Source organism: Salvelinus fontinalis, chromosome 34 (genome assembly GCF_029448725.1).
Source record: "Salvelinus fontinalis isolate EN_2023a chromosome 34, ASM2944872v1, whole genome shotgun sequence".
Lineage (NCBI taxonomy): Eukaryota > Metazoa > Chordata > Actinopteri > Salmoniformes > Salmonidae > Salvelinus > Salvelinus fontinalis.
Window position 1 is genome coordinate 27,676,588 of NC_074698.1, and position 14,036 is coordinate 27,690,623.

A 14,036-nucleotide genomic window follows, 5' to 3' on the forward strand; every position below is an offset into this window, starting at 1 on the left:
TAGCTGATGCTGTCCTCCACGACCCCCCACCAACCCCCCTGGACATCAAGGGCAGTCCGGCGTATGCTGTCAGATCTCTGCTGGACACCCGGCGTCGTGGGGGGTCGGCTCCAGTATCTGGTGGACTGGAAGGGGTATGGTCCTGAGGAGCGGTGTTGGGACATTCTGGATCCCAACATCATCCGTGATTTCCCAGGATCCACGCGTCAGAGGGGGGGTTACTGTCACACCTGCTCCTCCCCTCCGGCGTGCGACGTTGCCGGAATACTAACCACTGGTCCTGGGACTCATCATTATGCACACCTGTTAATCATTATGATTCACACCTGGACCTCATTACTTCCCCTTATAGGTCCCTTCCTTTTGTTCATTCCTCAGTTGGTATTGATCCTGTGTTCATGCGATCTCGCTTCTGTTACACTGTCTTGTTTCATGTTTTTAATTTCATTAAACATTTCACCTGCACTTCCTTCTCGACTCACAGCGTCATTGTTACAGTAGTGGACACAAAGGTCTGAGATGGTGTGACTATAGTGGACAGTCTCTCGGGTGTAGTGAGCTACCGATCCATAGAGAGTAGTTAAAGATGGCGTCAACAACATTCTTTCAGTGCAGCTCTCTAAATCGGCTTTTAAATTTGTTTGTTTTTATAGAACCTACATGGAGCTTACAGCAGCAGGATAGTGGGTTCGATTCCCAGAACCACCCGTACGCAAATATGTATGCACGCATAAGTCGCTTTGGTTAAAAGTGTTGGCTAAATGGCACATACTATATCTACATGGTCACTCATAGGGTCTAGAAATCCCTTGCCTATTGAACTGACAGCCATGAACTCTCTATGGGATAGTCCTAGCTAAGTGCAGGTGTCCTACGTCACATGACAGTGGACTGTCATTTGGTTATCTGATTGTCAGCCCACCCCAGACATCCCCCTACCCCCTTCTTTCCCCCCTGGGAGCCCCAGGATCCCACCTGATATCCTGATCAATGCCCCTTCGGCAGCTAGTCCCGGCTCCCCCTTTAAACCCTGGTGGAATGTGTGGATTTGAGTGAGAGCTGAAACCAGAGCAGCATTCTTCGTTCTAAGCCCATAATGGAGCAACTCTCTTCACTTCCTGTTGTTAATCAGTTTGTTTTGATTTCTTGAGGTTTTGACACTTTGAGATCTGTGGGAGAGAGGAAGAGAGAGGAAGAACGACGGAGAGGAGAGAAGGCGAGATGAGAGGAGGGGAGATTTGGGAGAAGGGAAGGAGAGAGGAGAAGAGATAACAACCAGGACATTATTCCTACTGGTGTGTTTGTGTGTGGGGGATAGGTGGTAGCACACACACACACACACACACACACACACACACACACACACACACACACACACACACACACACACACACACACACACACACACACACACACACACACACACACACACAGAGTCCACTCTTCCCCCAGTCCCCCTACCTCATCATTACCTATATGGGACTCCCACCTCCTGCCAGCACCATTTGCACTAAATTCCAGATGAGAAGCTTGCCAGTGGAGGGGCACATAAAAAGGTAGAGGGGGTCTACCTCACCTCTCTCAGGCACGCATACCCCCCATCCCAACTAACTTCCCCGTTCCCCACCACTTTACGGCTCCAATAATAAACAACAATAAAAGAATCCAAAGCTAGTCTAATTATTTTTTTAAAGGCAGCCGTAGCCTTACAGCTTCCAGAGCAGCGAAGGCTAATGGCCGCAGGGGGGAATCACATTAAACACAGTTAATCGCTACCACGATGTGTGCGAAAACACACCGTCACGTTATGGCCCGTAAACTGTGTAGGGTGGTTCTCACTCGGGGGTAAAGTGCTTCCATGGTTTCGTCAGGTGTGGTATAGCCAGGGTTGGGGAATAACTGATTACATACAGTTTTATAACCCATCCTCTCCTCCTCTTCTCCTCCTCTACACCTCCTGCACCATTCTCTCCTCCTCTTCTCCTCCTCTACACCTCCTCACCATTCTCTTCTCCCCTCCTCCTCCTCACCATCCTCTCCTCCCCTCCTCCTCCTCACCATCCTCTCCTCCTTTACACCTCCTCCTCCCCTCCTCCTCCTCCTCACCATCCTCTACTCCTCCTACTCTCCTCCGCTCCACCTCCTCACCATCATCTCCTCCTCCTCCTCCTCCTCACCATCCTCTCCTCCTCCTCCTCACCATCCTCTCCTCCTCATCCTCACCATCCTCTCCTCCTCCCCTCCTCCTCCTCACCATCATCTCCTCCTCCTCACCATCCTCTCCTCCTCCTCCTCACCATCCTCTCCTCCTCATCCTCACCATCCTCTCCTTCTCCCCTCCTCATCCTCCTCCTCCTCCTTTCCTCTCCTCCAGCAGCACAATATGTATAGTAGAGAAAGAATCTCTTCTACTTCAGGAAACAATATGGCTATGTACCACTGTGGATCAGCTAGTATAGGTCACCTTTAAATCCTATAAGGAATCAGTCCACTGAGCTCCCCCTCATCCACTCCTCCCCCTACCCCCTACTCTCCTCCCCCCTCTTCGTCCTTTCCTCCCCCCTCCTCTCCTCTCTCCCCCCACCTCTCCTTCCCTTCTTTTCCTCTAATCCCCCTCTTCTCCTCTCCTCCCATCTCCTGTTCTCCACTCTCTGTGGTGCAGTCCTGTCAGTCCCTGCCTGCCTAGCAGATCTCCAGTGAGGCATGGGGAAATCCTGCCTTAATCCTCCCCAGCACACCAACACCATTAGGACTGTAGCCTGGAACTAGGGACCAGAAGGATTGGAAGGAGGAGAACAAGAAGAGAATGAAGTGAAAGCCCCACCTGGCATGCCAATTGGAGGAGTCATTATAGGCTTATAGGGAGCTAATACATTTCTGAGGACAGCTGTGCCCCTCCTGTAGAGGTATCCAGGAATTATTAGCTGGGTCCCTCTCACCCTCAACCCCGAAATCTGCCACTGATTAACCCCAGTCCACAACACTGTTGCCTCCCACCCTCCTCCCTAACCACATACCTCCACATCTCATTCCAAACAGTTTGTTACAAATGGATCTTAAGTTGGGTTGGATCCTCTGGGACCAGCAACACAGAACGCTCAAGAATCATTGGGCTCCCGAGTAGCGCAGCGGTCTAAGGCACTGCACCTCAGTGCTTGAGGTGTCACTACAGACACCCTGGTTCGATTCCAGGCTGTATCACAACCGGCCGTGATTGGGAGTCCCATAGGGCGGCGCACAATTGTCCCAGCGTCGTCCGGGTTTGGCCGTTGTAGGCCGTCATTGTAATTAAGATTTTGTTCATAACTGACTTGCCTAGTTAAATAAAGGTTCCATTTTTCAATAGAAAAATCCAGTCTCGTCCTGTTCATAAGGGCACAACGTTTTGCAACGGTCAATGAAAACGAAAGTTTCTCTCCAACCTGCTCCCTCCCTAATCCCTCCTCGCTGCGCATAACCAACAACCATAGTGTGATTCCAGTGGTGGCAGGTGGTACTTTAAATGGGGAGGACGGGTTCATGGTAATGGCTGGAACGTAATGAATGGAATGGTCTCAAACACATTAAACATCTGGTTTCCACGTGTTTGATACCATTCCATTCACTCTGTTCCATTCATTATTATGAGCCATCCTCCCCTCATCAGCCTCCTATGTGTGATTTGTGGGTTTGCAGACATCTCCATGTTCCCCCAATCCCCACACCCCCGCCACTCAGCATGTGGACTCTCCCAGTGGGGGAGTTCCCATGGTTAGGGGGGTCAGACCACCACGGTGTAGAGGGGAGACCCGAGACCCCTGTCTTCCTCTGATCCGGTTCCCAGCAGTCTCTACACAGCCACACACATGTTGAAAAGGTCAGGGCTTGATAGACAACAGAGCACCAGCCATTACACTGCTATGTCTCAAGCCCCTCTGTTTCTCTCTTGCTTCTATGCTGGAAGTCCCCCTGTTTCGTGTGACTGTGTGTTTTTTTAGCCAGCCAGTGAATAAAGAGGTAGTGTTTTAGGGTGTGAGACCCACCAAGGGGGGAACGGGGGGAACTGGGCCTTCACTTAACTGCATGTTAAGGCTTGTCCTAGGCTGAATGGCTGCATGTCTGTCTGTGTGTGTGTGTGTGTGTGTGTGTGTGTGTGTGTGTGTGTGTGTGTGTGTGTGTGTGTGTGTGTGTGTGTGTGTGTGTGTGTGTGTGTGTGTGTGTGTGTGTGTGTGTGTGTGTGTGTGTGTCTGTCTGTGTCTGTGTATGTGTCTGCGTGTTGGGTTGCGCAAACCTGCGGGTGCACGTGTGTGTGTGTGTGTGTGTGTGTGTGTGTGTGTGTGTGTGTGTGTGTGTGTGTGTGTGTGTGTGTGTGTGTCTGTGTCTGTGTCTGTGTCTGCGTGTTGGGTTGCGCATGCCTGCGGGTGCACATGTGTGTGTGTGAATCCCACTGCTCAGCTCTGGTCAGCTGAGGTTGGTGTCTGCTGCTTCCCAGTTCCCACCCAGTGTTGTGGTCAGCCACTGTGGTCAGCACTCGCTCCTCTGCTCCAGCAGCAGGGGTCAACCAAGAGCACTGGAACACATGACTGAAACCCACACTGGAACTGGACACAACGGACTGAGGCCAAGCGCATACACACACACACACACACACACACACACACACACACACACACACACTGGAACCGGACACAAAGGACAAAGGCCAAGCATACACACATTCCTTCCACATTTCTCTCCATTCTTTCACTGTTATTTCATTTTGTACACACAGACGTCCTTATTTCTAGCCCTTGCCGATCTCTTGCATCAGAGGGCAGTCTGTGGAAAAGTTGTGAGAGAGGCATGACAAGAGATGACAGGCTGACAGGGCTGGAGCTTTACACATCCAAGACACCATCATCACTTAGCTGGACTTAATAATGAAAGTACATGTGAAATATTTAGCAGCTGTAGAAAGGCAGCAGTGTGGCATATCGGTGAACCTGTACCTTGACCACAAACCACCAACCTCACCCTCACCCTGGCAAGGGGACTGGGGGGTCTGCTCAACAAAATAACAGGTGTTTGTGGGGAGAGGATGTGTTCTGGTGTTCTTGTGTGTGTGTGTGTGTGTGTGTGTGTGTGTGTGTGTGTGTGTGTGTGTGTGTGTGTGTGTGTGTGTGTGTGTGTGTGTGTGTGTGTGTGTGTGTGTGTGTGTGTGTGTGTGTGTGTGTGTGTGTGTGTGTGTGTGTGTGGCACAGTAAACCACTCCAACCTCCTGTCCCTCTATAATGTTCCATCGCTCCTATTCAGTACAGACCAGACAGGTGAGTGAACTAATTAATGCAGGAAGAGTGATTGAGGGAGGGATGGAGGGACAAAGTGAGGAAGGGAGAGAGGAGGATGGTGTGTGTGTGTGTGTGTGTGTGTGTGCTGAGAGGTTCAGAAGTGCTAAGTGCATAATGATAATTAGCCAGGTACACATAGTTTCTAAGTCCATTCCTTATACAGTATAACACCTCTGTCTGGAATGTGCCTTTGCTCAGGGAAACTCTGCTGAATCATCTCCTTAGCAGTGAGTAATCCCAAAGGTGTGGTCCTATGGTGTCCAATAGGACTATAGCATTATACAGTAGTGTGTTTAGCAGTAAATGATACACAAAGCCGTCTTCATATGTCAAAACAATAACCACTAACAGTGTCTGCTTTATCATCATAGACACAGACTGATGTGGTGGTTGGAGCTTTGGTTCAGGGTGGTTTAGCCCAGAGAGATGGAAGGAGGAGATATAGTACTGTATATCCCACCACTCTGATCCTCTGCTCATGACTCACACAGTGAGATAATGGTAGGCAGGGAGACACCAACATTTTACAATGGAAAACAAAACAAACATTTCTTATTGGGACAACTCGAGGTTGTCCCTATACCTGTTTCAGCACTTTTGTTCCGTTTGGTGCCTAATGAACATGCCCCAGCTCCATGTGATGCTACCGCTGGTAAGATGAGGGGTGGGGGTGTGTGTCTATTTGTCAATAACAGCTGGTGCGCAATGTCTAATATTAAAGAAGTCTCGAGGTATTGCTCGCTTGAGGTAGAGTACCTTATGATAAGCTGTAGATCACACTATCTACCAAGAGAGTTCTCATCTATATTATTCATAGCCGTCTATTTACCACCACAGAGTGAAGCTGGCACAAAGACCGCTCTCAACCAACTATATGAGGCCATGAGCAAAGAAGAAAATACTCTCCCAGAAGCGGCACTCCTAGTGGCCGGGGACTTTAATGCAGGCAAACTTAAATCAGTTTTACCAAATTTTTTACCAGCATGTCACATGTACAACCAGAGACAAAAATATCCCAGACCACCTTTACTCCACACACAGAGATGCATACCAAGCTCTCCCCTGCCCTCCATTTGGCAAATCTGACCATAATCCAACACCATCATTAAGTTTGCTGATGACGCAACAGTGGTAGGCCTGACCACTGACAACGATGAGACAACCTATAGGGAGGAGGTCAGAGAACTGGCAGTGTGGTGCCAGGACAACAACCTCTCCCTCAATGTGAGCAAGACAAAGGAGCTGATCGTGGACTACAGGAAAAGACGGGCCGAACACGCCCCCATTAACATCGATGGGGCTGTAGTGGAGCGGGTCGAGAGCTTCAAATTCTCTGGTGTCCACATCACCAACAAACTATCATGGTCCAAACATACCAAAACAGTCGTAAAGAGGGCACGAAAAAACCTTTTCCCCCTCAGGAGACTGAACAGATTTAGCATGGGTTCCCAGATCCTCAAAAGGTTCTACAGCTGCACCATTGAGAGCATCCTGACCGGTTGCATCACTGCCTGGTATGGCAACTGCTCGGCATCTGACTGTAAGGCGCTACAGAGGGTTGTGAGAACGGCCCAGTACATCACTGGGGCCAAGCTTCCTGCCATCCAGGACCTATATACTAGGCGGTGTCAGAGGAAAGCCCATAAAATTGTCAGAGACTCCAGTCACCCAAGTTATAGACTGTTTTCTCTGCTACCACACGGCAAGCGGTACCGGAGCGTCAAGTCTAGAAACAAATGGCTCCTCAACAGCTTCTACCCCAAAGCCATAAAACTGCTGAACAATTAATAAAATCCCCACCGGACAATTTACATTGACACTCCCTCCCTTCTGTACACTTGTGCTACTCTCTGTTTATTATCTATGCATAGTCACTTCACCCCCACCTACATGTACACATTACCTCAACTATCCTGTACCCCCACACACTGACTCGGTACCGGTGCCCCATGTAAATAGCTTCGTTATTGTTATTCTTATTCTTATTGTGTTACTTTTTATTATTACTTTTTATTTTAGTCTATTTGGTAAATATTTTCTTAACTCTTCTTGAGCTGCACTGTTGGTTAAGGGCTTGTAAGTAAGCATTTCACGGTAAGGTCTACACCTGTTGTATTCGCCGCATGTGACAAATAAAGTTTGATTTGATATGGAATGTTTGCTCTTCTGCCTGCATTCTTCTTTGTTTAATCAGCACAATGTCTGTGTTGCTACACTGTAAAATGCCTGACATTTCTACAGAAAAGCACTGCGGATAACAGAGAATGATCTACTACATAGACCTGGATGGTTGAACTTAGTGGTATTTATACAACTGGTGTGGTGATGACTGTGGGGATTACGCTGGGTGTGTACATATATACATTCCTGTCCTCTATCGGTTGTGTCTTCTCTGACACGTCTATAGTGTGAGGATCTTGGGTTCACTTCCAGGTGGTTGAGAGTATTAGATGAACTGAGCTGAGAGGAAGATAGTCTTCTGGTCAAGATAGTGTGTTTGTTACAACACCTACTGTTAAATAGACCACGGCCAGAGGTCCATCCATCACTGACTCAGCAACACTGACTTGTCATTCTATTTGTCTGCTCTCCTCCACATCCACAGGTCGGACGGACAGAACGGGCATTCCTATTCAAGTCAAGTGGTGGATGTTGTATAGTATTTATAATGCTCTTCTCCACACTCCCAGGTCAGACTCTTATCCACCACATCCACTACTTTCCGGAGCAGGAGTTCTTTCCTCCTCCCTCCTCCCAGGTGGGAGCTGTGCTATGTGTGGCCCGGGGAGAAACAGGAGTCATCTCCTTACTCAGAGAACATGTCTTCTCCTCCGCCACGTCTTTATGGCCACAGCTTTACTGTGCAGCCAGCTTCCATAAAACTATTTATTGGGGTTGATGTTGTTAGGTACACAGACCTCAGTTGCCAGTAAACATGTTGTTTAATAGCCCGTGGAGGGGGAGACTGAAGGAGAGAGAGAGAGAGAGAGAGAGAGAGAGAGAGAGAGAGAGAGAGAGAGAGAGAGAGAGAGAGAGAGAGAGAGAGAGAGAGAGAGAGAGAATGAGAGAGGGGGCTAGATGGAGAGAACTGCCAGCTGCCCCCCCCCTCCCCGACTTCTTTCTACTCTCCTCGTCTCCTTTCCGTTCCTATCCTCATCTCACCATTCCACCTTATTATTGTTCTACTCCCCTCGTCTCCTTTCCGTTCCTATCCTCATCTCACCACTCCACCTTATTATTGTTCTACTCCCCTCGTCTCCTTTCCGTTCCTATCCTCATCTCACCATTCCACCTTATTATTGTTCTACTCCCCTCGTCTCCTTTCCGTTCCTATCCTCATCTCACCATTCCACCTTATTATTGTTCTACTCCCCTCGTCTCCTTTCCGTTCCTATCCTCATCTCACCATTCCACCTTATTATTGTTCTACTCCCCTCGTCTCCTTTCCGTTCCTATCCTCATCTCACCATTCCACCTTATTATTGTTCTACTCCCCTAATCTGTTCTGTGATGATCGCCCTCTCCTCCTCCTCTATCTTCTCTTATAACCTCTCAGTTTCCCTCCAATCTCCACCTCCTCTCCCCACCTCTACTCCCCACCTCTGACCTGTGATGTAATAGAGATGACCATGTATGACGTTGGCGACCACATGGGGGCTATATCAGGAACCTGCTCATCAGTCATTAGTCATATACCAGGACCCATCATCTCTCATCTCTCTGGGCCTGACTTATGCAATAGAAAGCTATGGGGTCATGAGCAACCACTGCCATGACAAATATTATGGGGAAAAGTGCTGCACACGGCAGAGAAATAACTATGTTACTGTAGTAACCTAGAGTTGAATGACTACAGGTCAAATAGTATGTATGCAGGAAGGTTGTACTCTGGAATCCAAACTAAGTATTGCCCCTTTTTCTCAATTTCAATTTTTTTTCCCTCTGTTTAACTTTTTCTCCATATCTCTCTGTTTTCCCTTAACTTATTCAGGTGAAATATTAGGTTTATATTCCAGGCTTGGAAAGTTGCTCTGATATCAAAAGCCTTTTGCTGCGATGCAATCTATTGTGAAATTGGGGGCCACTATTTCACTTGAGTCAGTGGTGTGAAACAAGAGAGATATTTAGTTTGGATTTCAGGCTGGGAAGAAGTTGTGATCGTAAGGGCCACCCTGTTTATTTAACTTGTGAAGTGAAACCATAGGGAAACTGAGTGATATTCACGTTGTATTTCAGGCTAATGGTGAAGTTGTTCTCTGAAATAAGCATTGAGGCCGAGGCCACACCTGTGGCCAGTGGTGGTGTGTCCAGTCCTGTACGTCCTGGACTTTAACCCTAACCCCCAAGGGCTTTTCCAACCAGGACCTTCCAAATAAACCCCTCTACTCTAGAGTTGAATGGTGACTTCCTCTGAGCACGTTTAGACCAGTCAGTCTCTTGTTAACCAGACAGTGGGTTATGGGTTCCTCCTCTTGTTTAAAAGTCCAATGCAGCCATTGTGATCCAATGCAGCCATTTTGATGAAGTACCTTATTGTGATTGTTTTCAATTAAAATGCACCCCCCTCCAAAAAAAATCTCTTCTTAGCAAAGAACATTTTCTCAAGCAAGAATTTAGCTAGGACTGTCTGTGAGTGGTCTGAGTGGGGAGGGGAAAACTGAAAATGACCTGTTATTGGCAAAAAGGTTTGGAACGCTTTTATTGGTCAACTCATTTATCACCTGGCGATGTCACAAGGCAGGCCAAAACTCCATCCCACCAATACGGTGAAATGTCATACAGCTCTTACACTAAAAGTGCATTATCATCATTTTCACAATTTCACAGTATTATTCCAACCTCATAGTGTGGAAATATATATAAAATACAGGAAATTATGTTTGTGACTGCACTGGGCCTTTACACTGATGGTCTTACTCTCAATAATGGACATTATTATTTTAATTTTATATTTCACCTTTATTTAACCAGCTGGCCAATTGAGAACAAGTTCTCATTTACAACTGCGACCTGGCCAAGATAAAGCAAAGCAGTGCGACACAAACAACAACACAGAGTTACACATCGAATAAACAAACACACAGTCAATAACACAATAGAAAAGTCTATATACAGTGTGTGCAAATGAGGTACGATAAGGGAGGTAAGGCAATAAATAGGCCATAGTGGCAAAATAATTTCAATTTAACAATTACACACTGGAGTGATAGATGTGCAGAAGATGAATGTGCAAGTAGAGATACTGGGGTGCAAAGGAGCCAAAAAAATAACAGGATGGGGATGAGGTAATTGGATGGGCTATTTACAGATGCGCTATGTACAGGTGCAGTGATCTGTGAGCTGCTCTGACAGCTGGTGCTTAAAGTTAGAGAGGGAGATATGAGTCTCCAGCTTCAGTGATTTTTGCAGTTCTTATTAAGCCCACACCTGTTGTTTACTAAGCATGTGAAATAACATTTGATTTGATGATTTGAGTGACACAGGCTGGATAAAAGTTAAATGGATCACTCATGCATGATACTGTTAAGAGGTGTTGTAACAGTTGGTTACTCTCTGTGTATCATAAGGAAGATTAGTGATGGTCAAAGGCATGGGCTTTATCATCTTCATCATCATTAAATATATATCTTGTTATTATGTTCAATTCTTTATTTCAGATGTAGTTTGTTAATATGTAGCTAAATCAATAGCCTATGCGTGCCTTTTTTGTAGGTGACGTCATGGATGGGGGTTGGAGGTAGAGGAGGATATATTCTTAAATCATCCGCCAACCAACCAGCTCCCTGGCCTGGTGAATTGATGGGAGAGCACCACCGGAGCGCGAGGGGAGGCGCATCGGGCACTCGGCTCACCCAACTCCCAGAGCTCGAGCTCACTATATTCAGCGGCTCCGGTGCGCTCGAGACTTTATTCACTCCAGAGTCCAACACAGAGACGGACCTGTCGAGCTCTCTCTTCCCCGCTGCAAGCTAAGCACTTACTGGATAGAACACACGGACAACTTTTTACACAGCTATTTCCGCCTCTCTATTTTTGGTTTTCATTACAGGACTTAAACCTGGGATTGTACCAATTAAAAAAGACGCACTTTTTGTTGTTGAAATATTTAAATGTGATGGTTTTTCATGTTCATCGTATAAATAATAATTTTTGGGTATAGAAATATTTGAGAACAAGGGAAACTGTTACACGTGTTTTCCAACCTCTGAAGAAGACTGAAGAAGTTATTCGTTCTTGTGGGGTCGATAACAAGTGCAATGATTGTCAAGGTCTTCTGTTGGGATTGCCTTACTGCTCAACTGGTCTAAGGAGCCAGCCATGTCCTTTTGTCTGCTCTACTTCTGTCACGGAGAGAGGGCTCGGAGTGGTAGACGCGCACGAATGTGAATTACATTGCAGTCAACTACTCTACTTCAAAGCACTTCAGATATCCGCAGAGTTTCCCAAACAAGTGTTTAGGAGTTGTACCGCGGGCGACTGAACGGGACTACTCACATGTTCCTCTCCCCAAGGGATGGTTCTTGATCATCCGCGGGCAGGAGCGACTTTGCGGCTCCTACAGCAGGAGACGTTTTCTTGTTTTGGGGGAAATCGGAATTAAAGGGAGATGAGACCCGTACTTTGCTACTTCCTGCTCTGTACATCGTACCTGCTGAATGCTGTTGCTGAGGTATGATAGACATAAGGGCTTTTCGCAACCACTTTCTACAGCTTTGAATAAGACTAGCCATGGTGGCAGGCTACAGTCAGGCACAGTGCATGCCTCTCTCTCTCGCTGTCACACTCTTGCTGGCGCGGGGGGTCGTTTTTCGGGGTTGAGGGGGTTGAGTGTGGGGGCGAATGGGTAGAGGGTAGTCTAGGGATTTCGGGGTCCCGGTGCTGTCCTTAGCGCGCATTTGTTCTGGAGAAGGGGCTTTGCTTGTCAGCAGTCGACATTGTTGCATGTTGTGGGACACAACTATTTATAGATTTAACAATTGAGTAATAAGGTACTTGTTACAAAGTGCATAGGCCTAGGCTATTTTGGCTACACGTTATTTTGATTTTTGCAAACATATTAGGTCTACTTTTATTTATATTTAAAATGTTGTTTCTCAATCATTTTGTGCTGACTTTGTGCATATTAAGTCATAAAAGCCTATTGGATTTGTTTGTTGTTGCTATTTAATCTGCTAAAAAACGAACAAACAAGAAGCAAACTTGTAGCCCTGAGGCGACATAAATGTTTTGCAATATCAGCACCACCCCACTCGCCATATGAATGCATTGCATAGCACGCTTTTAGAAACAAGCATTGTAACTGCACCAAGGAACATAGTTGACTTGTTTATGGCGGTCGTTCCAAATCTGTTTATGCGTGAGCCAACTGTGACAACGGTATGGTTGAGCCAGCCAAACGCTTTCATGGGAACCGCACTTGGGATATATAAATAGCCTAGGCTCTGTCGCTGTGAGGCCGAACACTCCTTCCAGCTTGAGAGAGAAACCTAGTACCCGCAACAAGTCACAAGTGCAAGTGTAGCGGACGGCCTGTGAACAAGAATCAAGAGAGCCGAACATGCATTCTGTAATGGGCACACCGTTGCGTCATTTTTACTCTCCATTAACCTGAATTAACAAGACAATAATAGATAATGACGCAATGTATGCGTTCTTTTACTGTCCATGTGTGTCTTTAATCTTCATTGTAATCGTTTCGTCTTGATTTTGTGTGTGTGTAGGAAGTCCCGCAGGAGTTGATAGAGAGACTGTCCCACAGCGAAATCCACAGCATCAGCGACCTCCAGCGGCTATTGGACTCCGAGATAGACGCCCCCGTAGGTAAATTCTGTCTCTTGATACTTTCACGCACACGAACTGTGATTCCATTCCACTGAACTTTGCTCGAACCCCAATCTGTCGCACTGAGCGATACCAGAAAGGTGTTTACTTGTATTTATAAGTCACTTAGAACGGTGTCATAAAATTGACTAGGGGAAAGAACGATGATACCGAATCTATGAAGGTCGCACAAACGCAGCAGACATTATTTGGGCATACCCGATTGGATAGTGTTACTGATTCAGCACCAGCAAATGCATGTTTGAGTTATTCTCTTGTTTCACTGAGTGGGAGTTGCTGTAGCCTGTGGTGCTCTCCGTATCAATCTTACCTTGGGATCTCAGCAGCCAGTCAGCATGCTTCTCCAACAACTGTTGTTATGAAATGAATGGACTGGTCAAGCTGCTCTCGGCGCCGAGCGCGTAAAAGGCTATGTGCCCCGCTGCCCGGCCCGGAGACATTTGGCGGGGATTATATGTAGTAATTTGGGTCTTTTTAATTAGCTCATTGAAAACAGACAAACAAACAAACAACAACGACACGGGAGCGTGTTTAGGCAAGGTCTCGTGGACGAAATGTTCCCGGATTTGTAGTCGAGGCCAGGGAGAAGGGAGGGAGGAGGGAAGGCCAGGTTTTCTGGAACAGAAAGTGGTGCATCCTACTTGGGAACTGATAACGAAAACACCAGCGCGTTTTCGAGAGATAAGACGCGTCCGACTCTGTAGTGTACACATGTGACATAGAAGGTGGACTTTCACCGCGGTATTTATTTTCCCGGATTCTATTTAGCAGTTGTCACCCGCAATATGCTGGCTTTATACAGCTGTGGCTGTAAACGGATGGGGAAATGCGGCGCGTTGGACGGTGGCTGTAAACGGATAGGCGCATGCGGCGCACAGGGTGCAGTTA

The 14,036-nt window shown here is 47.1% G+C and overlaps 1 protein-coding gene across 4 annotated transcripts in view; it reads left to right on the forward strand.

Moving 5' to 3' along the window:
- The first annotated feature begins 11,091 nt into the window (after nt 1-11,091).
- Nucleotides 11,092-14,036, forward strand: part of LOC129833659 (platelet-derived growth factor subunit A-like) — a 32,609-nt gene continuing 29,664 nt past the window's right edge. Inside the window, exons 1-2 of one of the 4 annotated variants that reach the window (XR_008756092.1) lie at nt 11,092-11,976; nt 13,028-13,127. Coding sequence is in view for 1 of the 4 variants with exons in the window: in XM_055898375.1 (XP_055754350.1) it covers nt 11,914-11,976; nt 13,028-13,127 (163 nt within the window). In the remaining 3 variants the exon portion in view is untranslated. Of the gene's footprint in view, nt 11,977-12,395; nt 12,874-13,027; nt 13,128-14,036 lie in introns of those variants that run through there. The other 3 variants (XR_008756090.1, XM_055898375.1, XR_008756091.1) reach the window with 3 other exon arrangements.